Source organism: Macaca nemestrina, chromosome 2, assembly GCF_043159975.1.
Source record: "Macaca nemestrina isolate mMacNem1 chromosome 2, mMacNem.hap1, whole genome shotgun sequence".
Classification (NCBI taxonomy): domain Eukaryota; kingdom Metazoa; phylum Chordata; class Mammalia; order Primates; family Cercopithecidae; genus Macaca; species Macaca nemestrina.
The window spans coordinates 4,895,247-4,918,011 of NC_092126.1; the positions used below are offsets into that span (position 1 = coordinate 4,895,247).

At 41.9% G+C, this 22,765-nt stretch overlaps 1 protein-coding gene across 5 annotated transcripts in view; it reads left to right on the forward strand.

The window, feature by feature from the left end:
- Positions 1-22,207, forward strand: part of LOC105470832 (ATPase 13A4) — a 169,874-nt gene extending 147,667 nt beyond the window's left edge. For 4 of the 5 annotated variants that reach the window (XM_071090645.1, XM_071090647.1, XM_071090646.1 and 1 more), the window contains 5 exons: positions 1,812-1,983; positions 3,048-3,241; positions 4,346-4,434; positions 9,342-9,422; positions 13,704-22,207. In XM_071090645.1, coding sequence (XP_070946746.1) covers positions 1,812-1,983; positions 3,048-3,241; positions 4,346-4,434; positions 9,342-9,422; positions 13,704-13,916 — 749 coding nt within the window. In that variant the 3' untranslated portion in view covers positions 13,917-22,207. Of the gene's footprint in view, positions 1-1,811; positions 1,984-3,047; positions 3,242-4,345; positions 4,435-9,341; positions 9,423-13,703 lie in introns of those variants that run through there. The other variant, XM_071090649.1, reaches the window with a different exon arrangement.
- The last annotated feature ends 558 nt before the right edge of the window (positions 22,208-22,765 follow it).

Genomic DNA, 22,765 nt, shown 5'->3' on the forward strand with positions numbered 1-22,765 from the left:
GAACCCACTTAATAAATTTTTCACTTAACTTACAGTACTTTTCAGCTTCAGAATTTCTTTTGACTACTTTTTATAATTTTTATCTTTTTACTACATTCTCATTTTGATCATACATTGTTTTCCTAATTTCCTTTAGTTCTTTGCCCATGGTTTCCTTTAGTTATTTCGCATATTGAAGATAGTTGTTTTAAAGTCTTTACCTAATAAGTCTAATATCTGTGCTTCGTCGGGGACAAATTTTGTCCATTTGTTTTGTTCTGTTGAATATTATAATGCTTTAACTCTGAAAATTAGATTCTTCTCCTATTTTAGGGTTTGAATTTTTTTGTTTCACTGTTTGTCGAAGGCTGTAATAGTCCATTTGTTTAGTGACTTTCCAAAGCTTTTTTGGAAAGACTGTACTAGTTTTCATGTGAGATCACAGATGTCTCTGTTTCTTCAGCTTTTGTTCAGTTAATGTTTTGATAGAGATTTACTTGACCTCTAGGAGGGAAAAAACGAACAAACAAACAAACAAACAAAACCTTCTCCAGTCCTTACAGATTATTTCTGTGCTGAAGTACTTATTCAGCACTTAGCCAGGCTTACACTGAGTCTGGAGATCATCCAAAGCTGAAAGTTTTGGGTCTTCTCTGGTCTTTACTGAGCATATACCTTGCCCTGGGATGCACATAGCTCTTGCCCTGGGCATTTACATAGCATTCTATATTTCCCAGCATACACAGATGATTTAGACTATCCTAATTCCTCCAAGAAAATTTCCTTAGCTTTTCTTCCAGGCTGTAGATGATTATTTTATGTATCAGCTGTAATTTTTTGCCCTAGGCAACTGCATCTGTTAGCCTTATAATGTTTTCAAGCAATGTGCACTGCTTTTCTGCCCAGAGTGAGTTCTTTGTTAGGTGGAACAGAGATAAGTGCCTGCATCAGTCCTTCAGGTAGTTCCCAGATGGGTTGGAACAGACAAATATAACAATTTGTAAATAAGGCCTGCTATGTTCCTTTTGTAACCAGGGACCAGAGTTCCCCCTGGAAATGCAGGCTATCTTCAGGATTGCCACTGAGCTGAGCAGGGGGGGGGGATCAAGTGCAAGTAGAAATGCCACACAACTTTCCTGTGATCCTAAAGATGTCTTTTTCTTCATTCAGTGTTCACTTGGTTGCAGTAAACTTTTCTGTTGTTCAGATTTTCGGAGTTCTGACAGTTTCTGCTTGTATTTTGAGATTTCTGTGGAGATGTGGGAACTTGGAGCTGCCTACTTCACCATTTTGCTGGATATCACCTATTATTTGTCATTAAGTGTTTTAAAGCATTGCTCTGTAGTGACCACATGTTGTTCCATTGTATAGATGTACCATAACTTATTGTAAACGATGCCATAGTGAACGTTTTTTCACATCTCTGATTAACTTTTTTAGCTTAGGATAAATTTCCAAAAGTAGAATAACTATGTCAAAAGTTATAAACATTTTTGTCTCTTCATATTTATCGCCAAATTGCCCTGCAGAAGGTTTGCATCAATTTATTTTCCCACAAGCGGTTTCGCATTTCATCCCTCCCTACTCTGTAACTTAATGGTTTTTCCCTATTTATTAAGCCAGAAATGACGTCTTGTAGTTCTGTCTGCTCTTTTAAGAATTCTTTACATGACTTGAATTTGAATCCATTAATTGTTTTATTCCCTCAGTTTGTGATGTACTCCAATTTGTCCATTTCCTCAGATGTATGGGCCAATGAACTTACGCCATTCTTCTGATCAAGAATACGTTTTCCTGCTCTCATAAATATAAAATTTGAATGTATTTTATAGTGAATCTGAATGGTGCCTACCCCAAGCTGGTGCCTTTCAGACCTGCAGGACGGCTGATCTCTCCACCTCTGCTACTCTCTGTGATTTTCAACATTCTTCTCAGCCTGGCCATGCATATTGCAGGATTCATCCTGGTTCAGAGGCAGCCTTGGTATTCCGTGGAGATACACAGGTATGAGTACAGTCTCAACTTCTGCTTCTCACATTCTAATTTCTATCAAACATCCTCTGACCAATATGATGGGAGGCAAATGGGGCTTCATTCTGCCAAAGGTTTTGCTTTTTAAAGTCCCTTGGGCAAATTTTCAGTGATTATTTCTTCTCTGTAGCACAATTTAATGCTAATGAATGTATCATTCATTCATTCATTCATTAGCATTTATCTTTGCCTGTGTTATATGATGATCTATGACCATCTTTTATATCTACGGTGACCATGGATTATAGCTTACCCGAGCAGTCCCAGTTTAAGTAGCCCAGTTGAAATTAAGTGATGTCCCAGTGAAATTATTAACATCTTTTCTTTTCACCTTCAAAATTATCCTTGTTAGATAAGTTATATATTCACCTCACTTACAAATTATCAGAGATTTGTTGTTGCTGTTTTTATAGAGACGGAGTCTCTCTCTGTTGCCGAGGGTGGAGTGCAGTGGTGTGTTCTAGGCTCACCGCAACCTCTGTCTCTGGTTCAAGCAATTCTCCTGCCTCAGCCTCCCCAGTAGCTGAGGGTATAGGCACATGCCGCTATGTGCAGCTAATTTTTTGTATCTTTAGTAGAGATGGGTTTTCGCCATGTTTGCCAGGCTGGTCTCAAACTTCTGGCCTCAAGTGAGCCACCCACCTTGGCCTCTTAGGGATTACAGGTGTGAGCCACCACACTCGGCCAAATTATCAGAGATATTAAGCCACTTGGGGGAGGAATCATGACTTACCAATCTCTTTTCCATATAGCCTTAATGAATGTGCATAATTTATTGAATATATAATTGGCTGAATCTCTCTCTCTCTCAGTGTATCCAAAATATGGGTCTATCTGTGCTTGTTTTTTTTGTTTTTTTTGTTTTTTTCCTATTTTTCAGTGTGTGTGTGTGCGCGCGCGCATGTATTTTCCAAAGCAGAGGCAATTATAGAAGCATTGAGTGCTTTCTCTGGACACTGGTATGGAGTCTTCTGGGTACAAATGCTCCATAAAGGCTTGTCATCTCACTTCATTAGCTTCTTTGGTTTCCCTTTTAGTGCCTGTACAGTGCAAAATGAAAGCATCTCAGACTTAACCATGTCTCCAGCTGCTCCAGAAAAAATGGAAAGTAATAGTGCCTTCACAAGTTTTGAGAACACTACGATCTGGTTCTTGGGAACAATCAACTGTATCATTGTGGCTCTTGTGTTCTCTAAAGGAAAACCATTTAGACAGCCAACCTATACAAACTGTGAGTAGAACTGTACTGGATCAGAGGTGAGAAGTCAATCGAGAGAGCAGACATGTCTAGGTCACTTAGGGAACAGCTGTAGAGTTGATTCTTATCTAGCATCTCTTGACTTCCACTCTAGGGCTCTGCAAAACACATTGTACAGCCTCGTTTCCATGGTTCTTTGCTCTTTCCTTCAAAGCTGCATTAAATACTAGGGCTTCTTTCTCCCTTTCCTTCACCAGAAGTTTGCCTCTGGGTGTCTTTTCTTGGGATCGCTCCAAATTGAAAGGACCAATTTATTTCTCTACTTGTCAGTACTTGTCAGAATTCACCCTGGAAACAATGGAGAGAAGCCTAACAGAACTCAAGTGGATCCTGTCTCTTGCCTTGAAGGCAGTAGTCAGGGTGGCATTGTGTGGTGGCAGGCTGCTAGTGGGTCCAGCCTGGAGGAATCTGACTAGAGAGGGTTATGGAGGCTCTTTACCAGAGTACCTCCCTCCTACCTCCTTACATTATGGAGTGGGAAGTTATGTTTGGATGAGAAATGAGTGACCTATTTAATATTTGAGACATTTATTTGTATATCATCACTACTCTTCTTATTGAAAAAATTCAAAGCCCAAATTGAGTACCTTTATGAATATTTTCATACAAATTTATTTGTTCAGAGAAAATTATTGAGCTTTTCTTCTTCCTGGGATGAGGAAGCAGCTAAATACTGACCTCTGTATGATAGCAATTTAAAATTGGGTTTATTGACAGGTTCCTTTATACCAGAAAATGATTTGAGGCAGATGACTTGCATTAAAGTGACTCAGATACTTGGATACCTTCAAGCCATTTATTGAACATGTATTTTGTCAATGTTACCCTGTATATATCTACTACTTTTATTAACTGAAACTTAAAATGTGCAGGTGAAAATTTTCACTTGCTTCAAGGACATGCATAGAAATTGTAGAGGTGAGACCCATTGATTAGAAATGAATACTTTCCACCTAGTATTTGGATGTAGAAATCAAGTAAATTAAATCAGTGTTAATCTAGACCACATCTGTCAATATATGTGATATTTTTCACTCTGATTTCTTAAAATAATAGCTTGTGTTCTTATTTCCTCAGATGTATTTGTCCTTGTGCTGATAATACAGCTTGGTGTATGTCTATTCATTCTATTTGCTGATATACCAGAATTATATAGACGTTTGGATGTAAGTCTAATCTTTGGGATATGGTGATGCTTTACAGTTCTGTAACAGCTTAACTTTCAAAAGCAGATCACAATTTCAATTGGCATGATTTTTGACACACATTATTCTTTTGGGATGGCAGAGCTAAAAAAAATGCTAGATTTATCTATATTTTTTATTTAAACTGGTCAAGAAATAAAATTCTACCTAGTTTTGATTTCATGAGGCTAAAGATAGTCTTTAAGTCTTGAATACTTTAATTTATTTTCTTCTTATTATTTAAGAGATAGGATCTCACTTTTTTGCCCAGTCTGGAGTGCCATGGTACAATCGTAGCTCACTACAGCCTCAAACTTCTGAGCTCAAGCAATTCTCCTACTTCAGCCTCCCGAGTAGCTAGGACTGCAGTAGTGTGCCATGATGCCCAGCTAATTCTGAAGAAAAAAATTTGTAGAGATGAGGGCTTGCTGTGTTGCCCAGGCTGGTCTCAAACTCCTGGCCTCAAACTAGCCTCTTGCCTTGGCCTCCCAACGCACTAGGCTTACAGGCTTGAGCCACTGAATCTGACCAACTATTTTCATTTTAAAAGAACTCCTATAAGAGGAGAAAATGTATTTCTATGTTTTCTCTTTCAAATATGAGGGAATTTTTTCCTAAAGGCTTCCGTTTTTTGAAGTTGTTTAAAACTGTTTTACCTACAGCTTTTTGGGGGGTTATTATTTAGGTATTTATATATTTTTTTACAACTTTAAAAATGTTTTCTGTGTGCTCATACTTAATGTCTGTAAGACTTACTTTCCAAGAGCCATACTTTTCCTCATAAACTCTCTTGTATTTTGTAATATTGATACAGATATAAAAACCTACGAGATACCAAAATTTTACATATTCAAGCCAGGGAAAAACATATTTTGATCCCCTTAACCTATTCTACTTGTATTACAATTTAATCATGGCTACATGATCTTTAGATCAAGAAATGCAATAGTGAAGAGATGACTAAAGAAACAGCTCTTTTAATTGGTGCTTTGTATATCTGGTTGCCTCTCCATCTCAAAGATGAGTTTCATGAGGTCCAACAGTGTATCTTATTCATTCTTGTGTTACCAGTGCCTCACACAAAGAATGGCAAAATATGACAAAGGAATGACTGACTGATCATTGCGTATCAGACTCCTGAATATAAACAAGCACTTAAAGCATATAGTGTGTTTCCAACCAGCAACACCTGCACAAACCCACAGTGACATTTGGCATACTAATACCTTTAGTTTGACATACTCATATATTTAGCATGTGTCTTTTTATTTTTGTAATTACATTACTGTGGTTAGCAGTTGTTAAGTGCCTTCATGAATTAAATTAAGTTTTCATGGAAATAAGTAGGCTTTGCCCACTGGTCTTCTAAGTCAGCTCAAACTTCTTAATCCTACAGAAGTTAAGGATAAGATATGATGAGTTGAATGTCACTTTTTGATAGAAAAAGATTCTTACAGAAAGGCTGGGTCCTCTAGTATAACAAAATAGGAAACATATTTAATTTGGAGAGAATGTGGGTAGGATCATTGCCAGCATGACTGCAAAGGATTCTGCAAAGAATTATTATTCACTTTTAAAACAATTATTTTTCTTATTATTACATAAAATATTTGTTCTTTTTAGAAAATGTAGAATGTGCAGACAAGGAAAATTATAACATTATTCACTATATTCTTCCTTCTTTTACAATTCATGTATTATAAATGTGTGTTGACTAATTTTTAGTTTTTTTAAAAGAATGGAATCATGTTGTTTTGCAACCTAGAAACTGCTTACTTAGAAAATTATAACTTATTTTAATAGGGAACACATTCATTTGATTCACAATCCGAATGTTTAAAAAGCCATATAGTGAAAATCCTCATTCCATCTTAGATTCCCAGTCACCAGTTCCCCTCCCTAGAGGCAACCAATGACACCAGTTTATTTTACATACATTGGGACATATTTTGTACATTTTTCTTCCACATTTTTACACAAATAGTAGAAAACTATTATATTTGTTCAGGTCTTCTGAGAGGTAGATGTCAAGTTCAGTTTAGTTATACAAGAGATTTATTGGAGGAAATTCCTGGAGTGGTGGGAGGGGAATAGAAAGCCAGAGGAAGTGGGGAGAGGCATGCACTGTGATGTGGGTTTATCCTCTAAAAAGAAGAGAGGGAAGAAGGAGGGCTGGATGTGTAGCATCTCAAACTGCAGTGCACTAAGAAAGTCAGGCCAAAGTTGCCCATCAGGAGTTTCTTTTTTTTTTTTTAATTATACTTTAAGTTCTAGGGTGCATGTACACAACGTGCAGGTTTGTTACATATGTATACATGTGCCATGTTGGTGTGCTGCACCCATTAACTTGACATTTACATTAGGTATATATCTTAATGCTATCCCTCCCCCCTCCCCCCTCCCCAAAATAGGACCCGGTGTTTGATGTTCCCCTTCCTGTGTCCAAGTGATCTCATTGTTCAATTCCCACCTATGAGTGAGAACGTGCAGTGTTTGGTTTTCTGTCCTTGCAATAGTTTGCTGAGAATGATGGTTTCCAGCTTCACCCATGTCCCTACAAATGACATGATCTCATCCTTTTTTATGGCTGCATAGTATTCCATGGTGTATATGTGCCACATTTTCTTTTTTTCTTTTTTTTTTTGAGACGGAGTCTCACTCTGTCACCCAGGCTGGAGTGCAGTGGCGGATCTCGGCTCACTGCAGGCTCCGCCTCCTGGGTTTTTGCCATTCTCCTGCCTCAGCCTCCCGAGTAGCTGGGACTACAGGCACCTGCCACCTTGCCCGGCGACTTTTTTGTATTTTTTAGTAGAGACGGGGTTTCACCGCGTTAGCCAGGATGGTCTCGATCTTCTGACCTCGTGATTCGCCCGTCTCGGCCTCCCAAAGTGCTGGGATTACAGGATTGAGCCACCGCGCCCAGCCGTGGCACATTTTCTTAATCCAGTCTATCATTAATGGACATTTGGGTTGGTTCCAAGTCTTTGCTATTGTGAATAGTGCCGCAATAAACATACATGTGCATGTGTCTTTATAGCAGCATGGCCCATCAGGAGTTTCTACGTCTCATAGGAATGAGTCTGATTAGAATCCATGCTGTCCTCATTTCTTGGCTATGTGCGGCTTATGACTTTAGATGTGCTTTACAGCATGTGTGGTGGTGGATTCTGAGCATAACAGTTGGGGTATCCACAATTTATCCTCCCAGCAGCAGATCTGAGTGGAAAATTTTCATGGCTGCTACAACACATACATTGTCCTGCACCTTGCTTCTTTCATGTAATAGTATTAATTGTTCCATATCATTACATACATTTTCCTCATTCTTTTTAATGCTAATAGAATATTTTATTTTATATAAGTGTATATTATGTATATGTCATATGTATACCATGCTTTATATGTAGTCCCATATTGATAGACATTTAAGTTATTTCCAAGTATTATTACAAACAAAGCTGCAATAAAAATATTATTGTGCATATATCATTTTAGCCATATACAAGTATATTTCTGAGATAAATTCCTAGAAGTGGATTTGAATTTTTAACTTTGAGAACATTGTCCTCTATAGAACCGTTTCAGTTTTTACTCCCACTAACGCATGAGGTCATGCATAAGACAGTGCCAGGTACAGTGGGATGCCCTTGGCACTTTTTCATTCATTAATTCACCCATTGAATTACTATTCAATTACTCACTCACTATTACAAGAACAGCAAGGAGGAAATCCACCCCTATGATCCAGTCACCTCCCACCCAGCCCTTCCTCCCACATTGGGGACTATAATTCAGCATGAGATTTGGATGGAGACACAAATTCAAATCATGTCACTAGTTCTGCCTTGTATTTATGATGTGCGGTAACAGGACAGATCACCTCTCTGTATTTCCTCTTCCTGAGCAGCAGGTGATAGAGGTCATCATAGCTCTAGAACTAAAAAACACTCAAGGCGAGATGTAGAGATGGAGAGCACTGAAGTTTCTGTCTCTTTCTGTGTGTGTGTGTGTGTGTGCGTGTGTGTGTGTGTGTGGTTTCATCTATTTTGTTTTAAGGCTTACTAAGGTTTCCTGGAAGTAAGTAAGATTTTAAAACCTTTACTTGATGCTCCTACCTTATCCCAGCTCTAAGAAGAACTACTGTCTTCTTGTTAATTAAGGAAGACAATAAAACCTTGCTGCAGGAAAGTAGAATAACTCACCATTCATTCACCATACATATATATCAGGAATGTGCCTGGAGGGGTTGGGGGAGACACAGAGAAAATGGGCAAAGGGACAGGTCATGACTGGCTTGATTTCACCTCCATTTGCTCCTTTAGCAAGTGCCCTTGTGAGGGCACACTGTGCAGCTGGATGCACAGTCCTGAGGGAGATGCCCTGAGCCAGTGCTAAAAGCAGGGCGCGGCTGGGGAGAGACGTGGCACCAGGGAGAAGAGGGCAATGCTACCCAGTTGTGAAGGTTTGACATGTGTACCCTTAGGCTTCCTGGAGATAAAGCCACATTCCTGCCTCCCTTTTGAAAACAGAACAAAACAAGGAAATAAAAAGTGATTTTACTATTTCTTTCTAATTGCAAGGTGACCAAAGTTATTTTAGGAAATTTAGAAATTACAGAGAAACACGCACATCACAAGAAAAAAAAGATAAAAGAAGAAAAGCAACACTCATAACCCCCAGATCATTAGGATCATGAGTATAACCTTTCCATACTTTTTCTGTGCATACAAGCTTAGAAATTCTTTATATGTATACGATTTATGTAATAGACACACATATATATTACATGTGAGATTTATAACCTATGAAAATATATACTGTGAACATGTGAACGTGTTTCCAGCGTCTGCCTGTCTTCAGACTAACCGTGCTTCATCATCTCCCGCCAGCTGCTCTGCACGCCCATCCTGTGGAGGGTCTCCATTGTCATCATGCTCAGCTTGAATTTCATTGTGTCCCTTGTGGCCGAGGTAAGTGTGCTGATCTTGGGCTGTTCATCTTGTGTGTGTGCATGCGTGTGTGTGAGGGGACTTCTTTGGGACTCTGAAAACAGCTTTAGGTGACATGGACTCAGCAGTGCAGGGCTCCCTTCCTTCACAGCGTAAGCAATGCTGCCTTCCTCTGATGAGTCCCAAGCAGGACATTAGTTTTCCCATCTGTCAGGTGGGGCTGGGGACAATGGAGTTATGATCTCTAAGGTCCTATTCATTTCTACATTTTCCAAATAAAGACCCAACACGATTTACTTTTTAAAATTGAGATATGATTCACGCACCATAAAATTCACCCTTTTAAAGTCCACAATTCAGTGGTTTTTAGTACACTCACTGAGTTGTACAACCATTAACAGTACTTAATTGCAGAACATTTTCATCATTGCTAAAGAAATCCTGTACCTACTAGCCGTTGCTCTTCATTGCCTCTTCCACCTTCTCCTGGGCCTTGGAACCACTAATCTTCTTTCTGACTGTGTGGCTTTGACTATTCTGGATATTTCGTGTAAGTGAAACCATACAATATGTGGCCTTTTGTGTCTGGCTTCTTTCACTTAACTTATATCATTTTTGCCTTACAGATGGGAAATGACATTCATAGTGAGCTTTTCTAGCTTTCATTCTCCAGCTCCCATTTGCTCCATTTTCTAGCTTTTATTCTCCAGCTCCCCTGTGCTCCATTTCCTCAGTGAAATGAGCTTGTGCTCCTGCTTTGTTTCTCCACGTGATTCACGCTCTCCCCGCTCAGTACTACCAGACACAATCTCCATTCTTCAAAGCCTGTTGTTAGGCAGGGGTGCCCTGAGAAGGCATTTATGAACAAAGGAGAGGTGAAGCTCTGAATCCCATCTGTCTCTGTTTCTGCTCTGAGTTACAGAACTAGAGTTGTCGCAGCAAATGGAGTGTCGTGGTGAGCTGGGAGAACCTGCAGCCTGACTTCCCTGCACTGTTGTGCAGGCAGGACCTCGGCGAGCCCTCCCTACTTACTCCTGTGCAGAGGGAAGGCTGCACAGGGGCTGGGGGCAGAACAGGACATAGAATTTCAGTACTGGACCTTCTCTCTATGTGCTAAACAAGAGCTTCTCAAACTTGAGTGGGCATCAGAATCACCTGGGAGGCTTGTTAAAACAACACACATTGCCAAGCCCCACCCGCAGTGGGTCTGATTCAGTAGGCCTAGAAGGAGCACAGAAGTTTGCATTTCTAGCAGGTTGTCAGGCGATTCTGATGTGATTAGTTCAGGGATCACACTTTGAGAAGCAATATGCTAAACCGTATGTCTCTAAAGCAACCGGATTAATAAAAGAGCATTATCACGGGTGGCCTCAGACCCAACGGCAGAATGATGGTCTTTGCCCTTTAAAGAAGAATCTAGTGTGTACATCTTATCCCTGTTCGTAATTAGAGGATTTCCTCTGTGTGGTGTATCTTTCCTCCATTTCTACGTATTAAAGTGCTATTCCATCCTGTACGGCACAGCTGTAGTATTATCCTCTTCATGTATCTTTCCTGATCTCTGGATCAGATAGGCAAGTAACAACTTAACCAACAGTGGCTTAAAAAACAATTATTGACTCAATAAGAAGATTGAAGGTAGGTGGCTTCAGGACTGGCTTAGTAACTCAGTAGTGCCACTGGGAATGCACACTCTCTCACCTTTCTGTTCTAGAATCCTCAGACGTGGTCTTTCATGTTTGTGCCTGAGATTGTGGTGTCCTGATAGCTTCTACATAGCTGGACTTTACATCTGTTTTCAATGCAGGAAGAAAATGGAAGGAGAGGCCACAGCAAGCCAGTTTCCATCAAGTCTGAACCTTTTCTTGGGAAATGAACTTTTCGTGAAGCTCACTAGCAGACTTTCTTTTATGCCTTATTGATTAGACTTGTGTCTCGTCGTCATCACGAGTAGAAAAGGATTCTGGGAAAGTGGATCCATGTTGAAAATTACACAGTGTAGCTTAGACCATTTATTATTATTTTTCCCTTTTAGGTGGGCAGGGAAGAGTTGGGAGGGAATGGGCTGTATGGGAATTAAGTATCAAAGTCTTCCATAATCCTCTAGCAGGAAGTTCTTCCTTTTTCAGCATATTTGCAGTTAAGAGCACAAGCTCAGGGGTAATCTACCTGGGTTTGAATCCTGGCTCCACCACTTTCTTTCTGTCTGACTTTGGGCAAATTATTCCACTTATCTAACCTCTGATCAGCCCTGAAACAAACAGGTTTGAGCAGGACCTTATCCTTACTCTGCCAGGGCTCATGATCTAACCTCTAGCTGAGAGGCATGAGAGCTGGTGTGGATAGCTTTAATTACCCCCACCTTTAAAACAATTATTTATGTGTTTATATAGGTATGCTTGTATGTATGAGTTATTTGAGTAGCCAGTCAAAAGAGCTCATGTGGTGAAATTTTTTTAAAGAAATGTCTCACCAAGGCTTTCTTTTTGTTTCTAGTTGTTATTAGTCCATTCTCCCACTGCTGTGAACAAATACCTGAAACTGGGTAATTTATAAAAGAAAGAGGTTTAATTGGCTTATGGTTTTGCAGACTGTACAGGAAGCATGGCTGGGGAGGCCCCAAGAAACTTTCAATCATGGTGGAAAGCAAAGGGGAAGAAGGCAGGTCTTACATGGCCCGAGCAGGGGAAGGTGCTACACACTTTTAAACAATCAGATCTCATGAGAACTCACTATCACGAGCACAGCAAGGAGGAAATCCACCCCTCTGATCCAGTCACCTCCCACCCAGCCCTTCCTCCAACATTGGGGACTATAATTCAGCATGAGATTTGGATGGAGACACAAATTCAAATCATGTCACTAGTTCTGCCTTGTATTTATGATGTGCGGTAACAGGACAGATCACCTCTCTGTATTTCCTCTTCCTGAGCAGCAGGTGATAGAGGTCATCATAGCTCTAGAACTAAAAAACACTCAAGGCAAGATGTAGAGATGGAGAGCACTGAAGTTCCTCTCTCTTTCTTTCTGTGTGTGTGTGTGTGTGTGTGTGTGTGTGTGTGTGTGTGTGGTTTCATCTATTTTGTTTTAAGGCTTACTAAGGTTTCCTGGAAGTAAGATTTTAAAACCTTTATTTGATGCTCCTGCCTTATCCCAGCTCTAAGAAGAACTACTGTTTTCTTGTTAATTAAAAAGGACAAAAAATCTTGCTGCAGGAAAGTAGAATAACTCATCTGGCTAAGTTTCCAAGAGGCTGAGATGGCTATATGGATCTTTAACAGCCTGGCAGCCAGCAGATGGTCAGTTATCACAGGATTAATTCAGACTAGCTGTTCTCTATCCTTTCATGGGCAGCGGAACCCAAATGGCAAAAATGGGTAGATTTTAGGAAAACTACTACTTAATATGATAACCTCTCATGAGTTAATAAGTTATAACTTAGGCTCTATTCAAGGCACACTCTTAACTCATGAAATAAAATGGCATTGCAAAATGTTTTCAAAGACACATGTCTTTTGTAATCTTAAAACTGTATTTCAGTGAAGGTGAAGGTTAGAGACATGTGTGAACAGGACCACAGTGCTTAGCCATTTGTTAAATGAGTAGTTCAGAAGGATAGGCAAAGGGAGAGAGCTATGCCCTGCCCTGCCCTGCATTGTAAAGGGAGTTATATAAGCCTTACAACAAACATAAGGAAGGGATTATTCTAATCACTGAGACTTGGATAGAGTAACTATTCTGCCCATAATAGGTGTCAGAACTGGGACCCAAATCCAGATCTGTTCAACTCCAAGACTGGCCTGTGTTTTAATTTCATCAACCTGTTGTTATGAATATGCAGTGATATGTCAGGGTATATCCAAAACATGTCATACATGGGCCACATCTTTATGTAGGGTCAATTGTATTTAGTATTTAGTAGTAAGTAATTTTAAATGTCATTTTATATCCAATAAAATATAGATGTGCTATGGAGTGAAACATAGAATTTGAATAATTTTAAATTTAATTTAGATGTGAGATGAAAAAGAAACTTTATTTTTGAGGCAAGCCATTTCAAGTTATGTTCCCAGAGTCTTGAAATGTTGTACCTCTTACTTCTCCCACAGGAGTTACTTAAGTAGAAACATTTGAGAAGCCAATACCTGTCCAGTGAAACCACCTTAGATTCGTCCAGTGATCAAGCTCGTTGTCAAGCTGGATCTAAGCACCAGTGCAGTAGTGACTTATAATGACCTGTGGAGGGCTGTAGCCTCAAAACACTCAACCCCGATTGTAAAAAGTAATTCTTTTATTTTGCAGGAGGCCGTTATTGAAAATCGAGCCCTGTGGATGATGATTAAAAGATGTTTTGGCTATCAGTCAAAAAGCCAGTATCGGATATGGCAGAGGGATTTGGCAGGTGACCCTAGTTGGCCCCCGCTGAACCAAACCTCCCACTCTGACATGCCGGAGTGTGGCAGGGGCGTGTCTTACAGCAATCCGGTATTTGAGAGCAACGAAGAACAACTTTGAAGGACATGTGATATCCAAGGTGATATTACAGAGAAACAATGACAAAAGGGACCAGTTTCATTGATTTTAAGAAATGAGACTCTTGTAACATCAGCTGGAGTTTCGGGGATACCTGTCAAATCATGGTGACAGACTAAAGTCTGTTTGATAAAATGCTTTCTACAGAGAAGAACATTGACCCAGAAGAGTGCTTTCCTCTTGGCTTGTGAAGGTATTGGAGGCGTTCAGTGAAGGCAAGAATGGGCCAAGAATTGCTATGGGCCAAGAGACAAGCAGGCTGAAGGGGAAAAATATGTGATCTTTCTTCTTAGGACAGGACAATACTTTCCTTTTTATAAAAATGAATTAAGGGGAAGTAGTACTGTGTATACTCATGGAGTTGTAACATGTTAAAGAGCATTTTTGAATTTTTACTTCATCGATGGAAAAACTAATGCATGGGAAACGTTACACCAATCTTTACTGTCTGGGTTGGTTCCTTTCCTCTGTAGTGCTTTTCAGATTTGAGGCTTTTTCTTCTGCTTCTGGCCTTACTCTACATGTTATTAAGGATAAGCTCAGCCTATGCTGCAATAAAAAACACCTCTCAGATATCAGTGCCTTAACACACAAGCGCTTCTTCCATGATCCAGGTGACACTCTGGACCTGCTATTCTTACAGCAGCGACTGCTTCAACCTGATGGCTCCATCAACTCGATGCAAGGACTCTGTGTTGACTGTGATGGGGGAAGGAATAGGCTGGAGATCACATGTGGACTCTTCACTGCCTCACCGCAAAAATGGCACACATCGCTTTCCCTACGCATATCTCATTAGTCAAGGATTGGGCCAGGGAGCTGGAAAGTGCAGTCTCCTGTGTTTAGGGATGCTTCATGGGCTTATGAGCTGTCACTACACAGGGCCCCACGCTTAGAAGGGCCCACACTTGCTTTAACACTCTACCGTTTCCATCTTAAAATTCTTAATTTTTGAACAAGGGTCCCCGTATTTTCATTTTGTATCAGGCCCCACAAAATGATAGAATTGGTCTGGGATGCAGTCCTGGGAAGGAAAGGAAAATAACAGATCAGAGAACACTAGTGCTGTCCACTACAGTCCACTTCTCCTAACCCCAGTCACTTATCCTACGTTTTAGGAACCTCTCATGTCACGTGGCCAACTCCAGAAATTTTCACTCCTCTGCTTTATTATTTTTGAGAAACATTAGTCTCATGCTACAGCATTATATGGCACTATTGATGTACTGTTCTTACACAACCAGTACATTTTTTTAAGTTTGTGGCTTCAGTTTCCAGAAAACTAAAATTTTCCTTATTTTATCACTGTTACAATTTGGTTATATTTGATTTGTTCAAAACAAGGAAGACTCAGGTTTCTGTTAGCTCAGGAGACAACACTGAACTCTAGGAGCACATCTACACATAATGCTTTAAGGCAAAAGCAAAATTTTTATTATGAGCATCAAATCCTAGGTGAATGTTCTGGTCAGGGGATAAGTGTCCTGGCCCAGGCTGGCTTTGCAACTTATCAATAGCATTTGCAAGCATTGCTTCCCCCTAATTGGGCTTTTGAGCATGGCTGATGGCTCTGCGATTGCAGCTGATTCTAGGAACGCGGCGTCTCCCAGCCACAAGGGTACCCTGTTACTTCTGGTTTTAAAAGAGGGCATGAAGATATTTTAGCATTTCAAGACTGCAGAATCATTGTCTTTTTTGGTACACGAAGAAATATTTCCTTTTGCAAAGTCAGCCTCAGCAATGATATGGCAGTTCTGAATGTCCTTTTCTAAAAGTGTTTCTCATTTTCCAAAAGTAGAGGGTTATAGGCGGGGGCAAGCTAGAGATGGTCTGCGACCTAGTCGTGAGCAAGATGAGCCTGCACAGTTCACACTTCAGTGTGCCCTTCGCCAAGTGTGTTCACCTCCACTAGCTCACCTGAATTGTACGATTGTCCCATGACTCAACAAGGAAGGGCTTATCATCTCCGCCATACAGATGAGAAAGCTGAGATTCAGTAATGGCAAGAGCAGATCTAGGCCTCACATACAGACCTTCTGAGCAAAGCTTATATTGCTTCCAAACACTTCCTAATTGCGGAGCTCCAGCACGGCAGGTTGCTTAGTGTGATCTCACAGTCACGCGAAGAATGGGCAACTTTTGCTAATACCAGGCCCTCTGTTCAAATGAATGCCAGGCATCCTGCCAGGCCTGGGCTAGAGGTGTGTTCAAAACAAAACAAAACAAAACCAAAATATGATTGTCTTTCTGAGACTTTGAGTTGCTCTTGCCTTGGTCCTAAGTGATTCTATCCCTAGCAAAGGCTGGCAGGGAACAGGAATGAAAGAATCTAGTCCTCCACTAGCCAAGCAGCCATAAAGTCTTTGGGAAAAGAGACTCATTTTGAAGACTGTATTCCTGGGACTAAGTACCTCTTAGAAGCAGTAATTGAAGGAACAGGGAGTGCCTAGCCCAGAATAAAACAGTCAGGGGACTGTGAAGGGTTGTCCTGAGAAAGAAGGGTCTGACTTGTGTCAGGTGGCACGAGAAGGCAGAATCAGGACGAGAGGATAAAGATCACAGCGGGGATGGCTTCAGGCCATCTGCCCTAACCACTGTCCTAACAGCCAGCTCTGACAGCAGTGGAATGTGCTCTATGACACTGGAGAAATGAGTGGCTATTCAAAGGTCAAGTAGAGAAGGAAGTCAGGTATCAGATGAAACTCAATTACCTTCCAGATCTCTTTCAAGCTTGATACACCCAATGTCTCAGTCTTATGCTGTGATGTGAATCTTTTTTGTTTTGAGATGGAGTCTCACTGTGTCACCCATGCAAGAGTGCGGTGGTGCAATCTCGGCTCACTGCCGGCTCTGCCTCCCAGGATCACGCCGTTCTCCTGTCTCAGCCTCCCGAGTAGCTGGGACTACAGGCACCTGCCACCATGCCCGGCTAACTTTTTGTATTTTTACTAGAGATGGGGTTTCACCGTGTTAGCCAGGATGATCTCGATCTCCTGATCTCGTGATCTGCCTGCCTCGGTCTCCCAAAGTGCTGGGATTACAGGCGCGAGCCACCGGATGTGAGCCATATTCTACTGCTACCCACACAGAATACCAGACCGACACTGATGGGAGGATGGGCTCTGGAGGGAGAGCTTCCAGCCTTGTCAGATCCGATTGTGTGGACGTATAGACTCAACTGCCCTGTCCCTTGAAAGGGGGAGATAAGATCCTAGGAAAGAGGTGCAGAGTGGGGGTCCTGACTGTCAGACTGAAGCTGGGGGAATACTTCTGATTCGTGAATTTTCTTAGAGAGGTGTTAAAAAACTTTGCCTGAAAGAGCATGGGAGAGTGCCCTAAACTTGAGGGTGGAGCAACCTGTTACCAATACACTTTCTTGACCAGAGTCTGAAGGAGAAAAGAACACAGTCACATAGTCCAAATCATTTGAGACGGTGCCCGGTATGCTCATCCCAAGGCATCTAGCTCTTACCCGCAGAGAACCCTGACTCTGGGCTTCCCTCACTAAATATGTAACGATCTGAGAATGCAAATACGTCTGTGACGCCTGTATCCTTATGTGCTTATGGAAATGTTCACATATCCACCTGCAGATGTGATGACTGCAAAACATGATTATTTATTCAGAGCTTTGTATTTAGTTTGTGCTATAATAAATTATTCTGTTCAAAAGCGGCATGTAAAATCTATCATTCAGTTGTGTAAAAATCAATCTCTCCGCGGTGGAGTGTTTCACTCTGTCTAATAAAACGGTGTGGTTTACTCCAGTAATGTTGAATCAGACAACATCTTTACAAAGTTCCAGGCATTTTCTAACACCACAGATGCTATTCTCTGCTTTATACACAGGACAGTAGAGTTTACAAAATACTTTCATCCTTGTTCTCTCATGTAAGCCTCGTAAGAACCTTAGGAGGAAAGCAAGGCAAGGATTACTGTCCTTCTTCTTTTGATGAGGCACAAGGCTCTCCAGACGGCTCAGTAACTAGGACACACGGCCCATGCCTGGAGGAGCTGGATTCAGATGCAGGTCCTTTATCAGCGAGATCCCCTGCTGTGTCACTCTCCTACGTTGTTTTTCCTGAATGAAAAAAGAAAAAAAACCGTAGCATTGAGAAACAAGACGACAGCAAGGCAAATGCCCAATGTAATTGCCATCATGAGCACACTTTCTTCCAGAAAGAGATTTTCCTGTCTCATGGACGTTCTCTGGAACCTGACCATCAATCACAGAAAAGGCCAACTCCCACAGCTGAGAGAGGAAAATCGTAACACCAGAGCCCTGTGAGCCCATTTCATGTGATCGGATAAAGCTCTGGTTTCTGACTTCAGTCCGCAGAAACAGAAACCTATATCCCTGCTTGATCTTTATTCAGACCTGCTTTGCACAGCTTTTCAGGTTCCTGTAGGTTCTCTTTTGGCTTTGAAGTGGGCTCACTTCTCTATGCATAAACATTTGGAAAACCGCCGCCCCGTGATATTGTGTCTGCCCTTTGGTTTCCATTAGACTTTTTAACAATGGACTTTAAACTTTATTAGTAAAATGATTTTCTTCAAAATTAAACAAAGATAAAATTAACAACAAAACACAACTCTCCCGAAGTCGATGAAAGAGCCTTAGGAGTGAGCCACCTGGCTTTGTCAAACACTCTGAGCTTGCTCCATCCTCAGGAAGATTGCATTTGCCGTCCTCTCTGCCTCGAACGCTGCCCGCCACCAACCCCCTGTTTCCATTCCTGATTCCTTCTCCTTCAGATTTCAGCTCACTTGTCGCTTCTTCCAAGAAGCCTTCCCTGACCACTTTGTCTAAGGCTGCTCTTGCTCCACTGCCGTGGTTTGTTTTCTGCATAATGCCTGTGCCACCCTTCAGATGACTGAGGCTGAAAGAGCACTGCTTGTGCAAGATCACATAATGGGGAAATGAATGATCCGAGTCTATAATCTAGACCTACTGACTTCCAAATCAAGGTTGCTTACATTCTTCATATCCAGCCAGATTCTGCTAATTATATTAGCTAATCTGTCAAGAAAAAGAATGCGGGATGCTGCAGAGCATTGTCCGTGGTTGGATGAAAAGCACTCAGAGTCATCCAGACTCTCCTAGCTCTTTTCCTTGCTGTCTTGACTTCGAAGTGTTTCAACGCCTTGAAAAATCTGCTGAGTCACTGACCTGTGATAAAGGCTGCACACATAGTTACTATGGAAATTCTGCTCAGTTGACAATTGTGGATAAAGGGGGTTACACTGCAGAGAGGTATCACGTGTGTTGTATGTATTGCATGCTGCACAATCCTAGGAGGCACCATTCATAGTGTACTGCAAGCCTAGGGTGATGGTTTTGCGTCATATCAAGGAAGTTTTGTGGGTAAATAATGGCTTTTACCTTTGTAATTGCAAAGTCCCACCTGCGCCTGCTACAACCCATTCCTAAGTCTCCAGACCCTCTCTTGGCAGTGTCTCTCATGCAGAACTTCCTCTCCTCTAAGCCCTTGGTTGCCACCTGCCTGATTGCAAGAGCCTCTTAACTGGCCTCCCTGACTGAGATCTTTCTTCCATTTTTTCTTCTCAAAGTCTCTATCTATTCTATTGCACAATTCCGATGATGTCATGTCCATGGTCAGAAACCCTTAATGGTTTGAACTGTCTACTGGATAAAGTACACATGGCTTACTAAGGATTTCAAGTCCTTCTCCACTGGCCACATCTGATTGCATCTCAGATCTTTTCCCTTATTGCATCCTCTACTTCAGGAAACTGAATTTCCTATTACTCTCAGCATTCAGTCCTCACTTTCCCACCTCAACAGCTGATATGGTTTGGCTCTGTGTCCCCAACCACATCTGACCTTGAAGTGTAATCCTAATGTGTCAAGGGTGGGACCAGGTAGAGGTAATTGGATCATGGGAGCAGTTTCCCCCATGCTGTTCTTGTGACATTGAGTGAGTCTCATGAGGTCTGATGGTTTTATAAGTGTCTGGCATTTCTCCTGCTGGCACTCACTCCAACCTGCTGCCCTGTGAAGAATGTGCCTGCAGCTGAGCACAGTGGCTCACGCCTGTAATCCCAGCACTTTAAGAGGCCAAGGTGGGTGGATCACCTGAGGTCAGGAGTTCGAAACCAGCCTGGCCAACATAGCGAAACCCCATCTTTACTAAAAACACAAAAATTAGCTGGGCGTTGTGGTGGATGCCTGTAGTCCCAGCTATTTGGGAGGCTGAGGCAGGAGAATCGCTTCAACCCAGGAGGCAGAGGTTGCAGTGAGCTGAGATTCTGCCACTGCACTCCAGCCTGGGCAACAGAGTGAGACTCTGTCTCAAAAAACAAACAAACAAAAAAGGTACCTGCTTCTCCTTTACCTTTTGCCATGATTGTAAGTCTCCTGAGGCCTCTACAGCAATGTGGAACTGTAAGTCAGCTAAATCCCTTTCCTTTATAAATTAACCAGTCTCAGATATTTCTTCATAGCAGTGTGAGAACAGACTACTACAGTAAATTAGTACCGAAATGGTAGGGCACCACTATAAGGATACCTGAAAATGTGGAAGCGATTTTGGAACTAACAGGCAGAGGTTGGAACAGTTTGGAGGGCTCAGAAGAAGACAGCAAGATGTGGGAAAGTTTGGAACTTTCTAGAGACCTGTTGTCACCAAAATGGTGATAGTAATATGGACAATGAAGTCCAGTCTGGGCTGGTCTCAGCTGGAGATGAGGAACTTCTGGGGAACTGGAGCAAAGGTGATTCTTGCTATGCTTTAGCAAAGAGACTGGTTAGCATTTTGCCCCTGCCCTAGAGATCTGTGGAGCTTTGAACTTGAGAGAGATGATTTAGGATATCTGGCAGAAGAAATTTCTAAGCAGCAAAGCATTCAAGAGAAAGCAGAGTGTACAGCAATTTGCCATAAGTAACAAGGAGCTGAATGTCAATCATGAGCACAATGGTGAAAATGTCTCCATGGCATGTCCATGGGGAAAATGTCCTTCATGGCTACCTCTGCCATCACAGACCCAGAGGCCTAGGAGGGAAAAATGATTTCCTAGTCTGGGCTCAGGGCCCCCTTCCTCTGCACAGCCTCCAGACATGGTTCCCTGATTCCCAGCTGCTTCAGTCCCAGCTGTGGCTAAAAGAGGCCAATGTACATCTCAGGCTGTTGCTTCAGAAGGTGCAAGCCCCAAGCCCTTGTGACTTACACATGGTACTGGGCCTGTGAGTGCACAGAATTCAAGAACTGAGGTTTGGAACCTCCACCTAGATTTCAGAGGATGTACAGAAACACCTGGATGTCCAGGCAGATGTTTGTTGCAGGGGCAGAGCCCTCATGGAGAACCTCTGCTAGAGCAGTGTGGAAGGGAAATGTGAGGTTGGAGCCTTCACAAAGAGTCCCCACTGGGGCACCGTCTAGTGGGTCTGTGAGAAGAAAGTCAACATCCTCCAGACCCCAGAATGGTAGATCCACTGACAACTTGCACTATGCTCCTGGAAAAGCTGCAGACACTCAACACTAGCCTATGAAAGCAGGTAGAAGGGGGCCTGTATCCTGCAAAGCCACAGGGAGCTTGGGCAGAGCTGCCCAAGACTGTGGGAGCTCACCTTTTGCACCAGCATGACCTGGATGTGAGACATGGAGCCATAGGAGATCACTTTGGAATTTTAAGGTTTAATGACTGCCCTGTTGGATTTTGGACTTGCATGGGGCCTGTAGCCCTTTTGTCTTGGTCCAATTTCTCCCATTTGGAATGGGTGTATTTACTCAGTGCCTGTACCCACATTGTATCTAGGAAGTAGCTAATTTGTTTTTGGTTTTACAGGCTCATACATGGAAAGGACTTGCCTTGTCTCAAGTGAGACTTTGGACTTGAACTTTGGGTTAATGCTGGAACGAATTAAGACTTTGGGGGACCATTGGGAGGGTATGATTGTGTTTTGAAATGTGAGGACATGAGATTTGGGAGGGGCCGGGGGCAGCATGATGTGGTTTGGCTCTGTGTCCTCACCCAAATCTCACCTTGAAGTGTAATCCCCGTAATCCCCCCGTGTCAAGAGTGGAACCAGGTGGAGGTAATTGGATCATGGGGGCAGATCCCCCCATGCTGTTCTCATGATAATGAGTGAGTCTCACAAAATCTGATGATTTTATACATGTCTGGCATTTCCCCTGCTGCCACTCGCTCCATCCTGCTGCCCTGTGAAGATTCCACCATGATTGTAAGTTTCCTGAGGCCTCCTTAGCAATGCAGAACTGTGGGTCAATTAAACCTCTTTCCTTTATAAATTACCCAGTGTCAGGTATTTCTTCATAGCAGTGTGAGAATGGACTAATGTAATACCTTGGCTCATGTTCTTTCTTTTGGGGCATCAGTAATTCTTACTTTCATCTTGATACATTCAAATCCCACCCATTTCTCAATAATAATATCCCATTAAAATACCACCTGACCTGCCAAGCCAGAAAGAAGCTCTCTTTTTCTACACAACCATCACACTCTACATAACTTTGTGTGGCATGCAGTTTTTGTTTTGTTTTGTTTTTGCCTTGCATCATGGTCCTGTAGTGTCTTCACTTACCATATCTCCCACCCAATCCCGCTTCAACTAGAGAGTACATTCTCTGAGGCTAGGGGCCAGGTCTGAGTTGTCTTATCTTCCCATCCTTCACCTAGTACAGAGGTATGGTTAGGGGCTCAGTAAGCAGCTGTCACATGATTGCATAAAAAATGTAATAATTAGGATATTTTGTTGATTTCTCATCCTTTGTCTGTGAACATCTGTTTTTCCTCTAGTATACTGAAGCTTAACTCAACAATAGGGCTATTAATAAAAACAACTAGAAGTA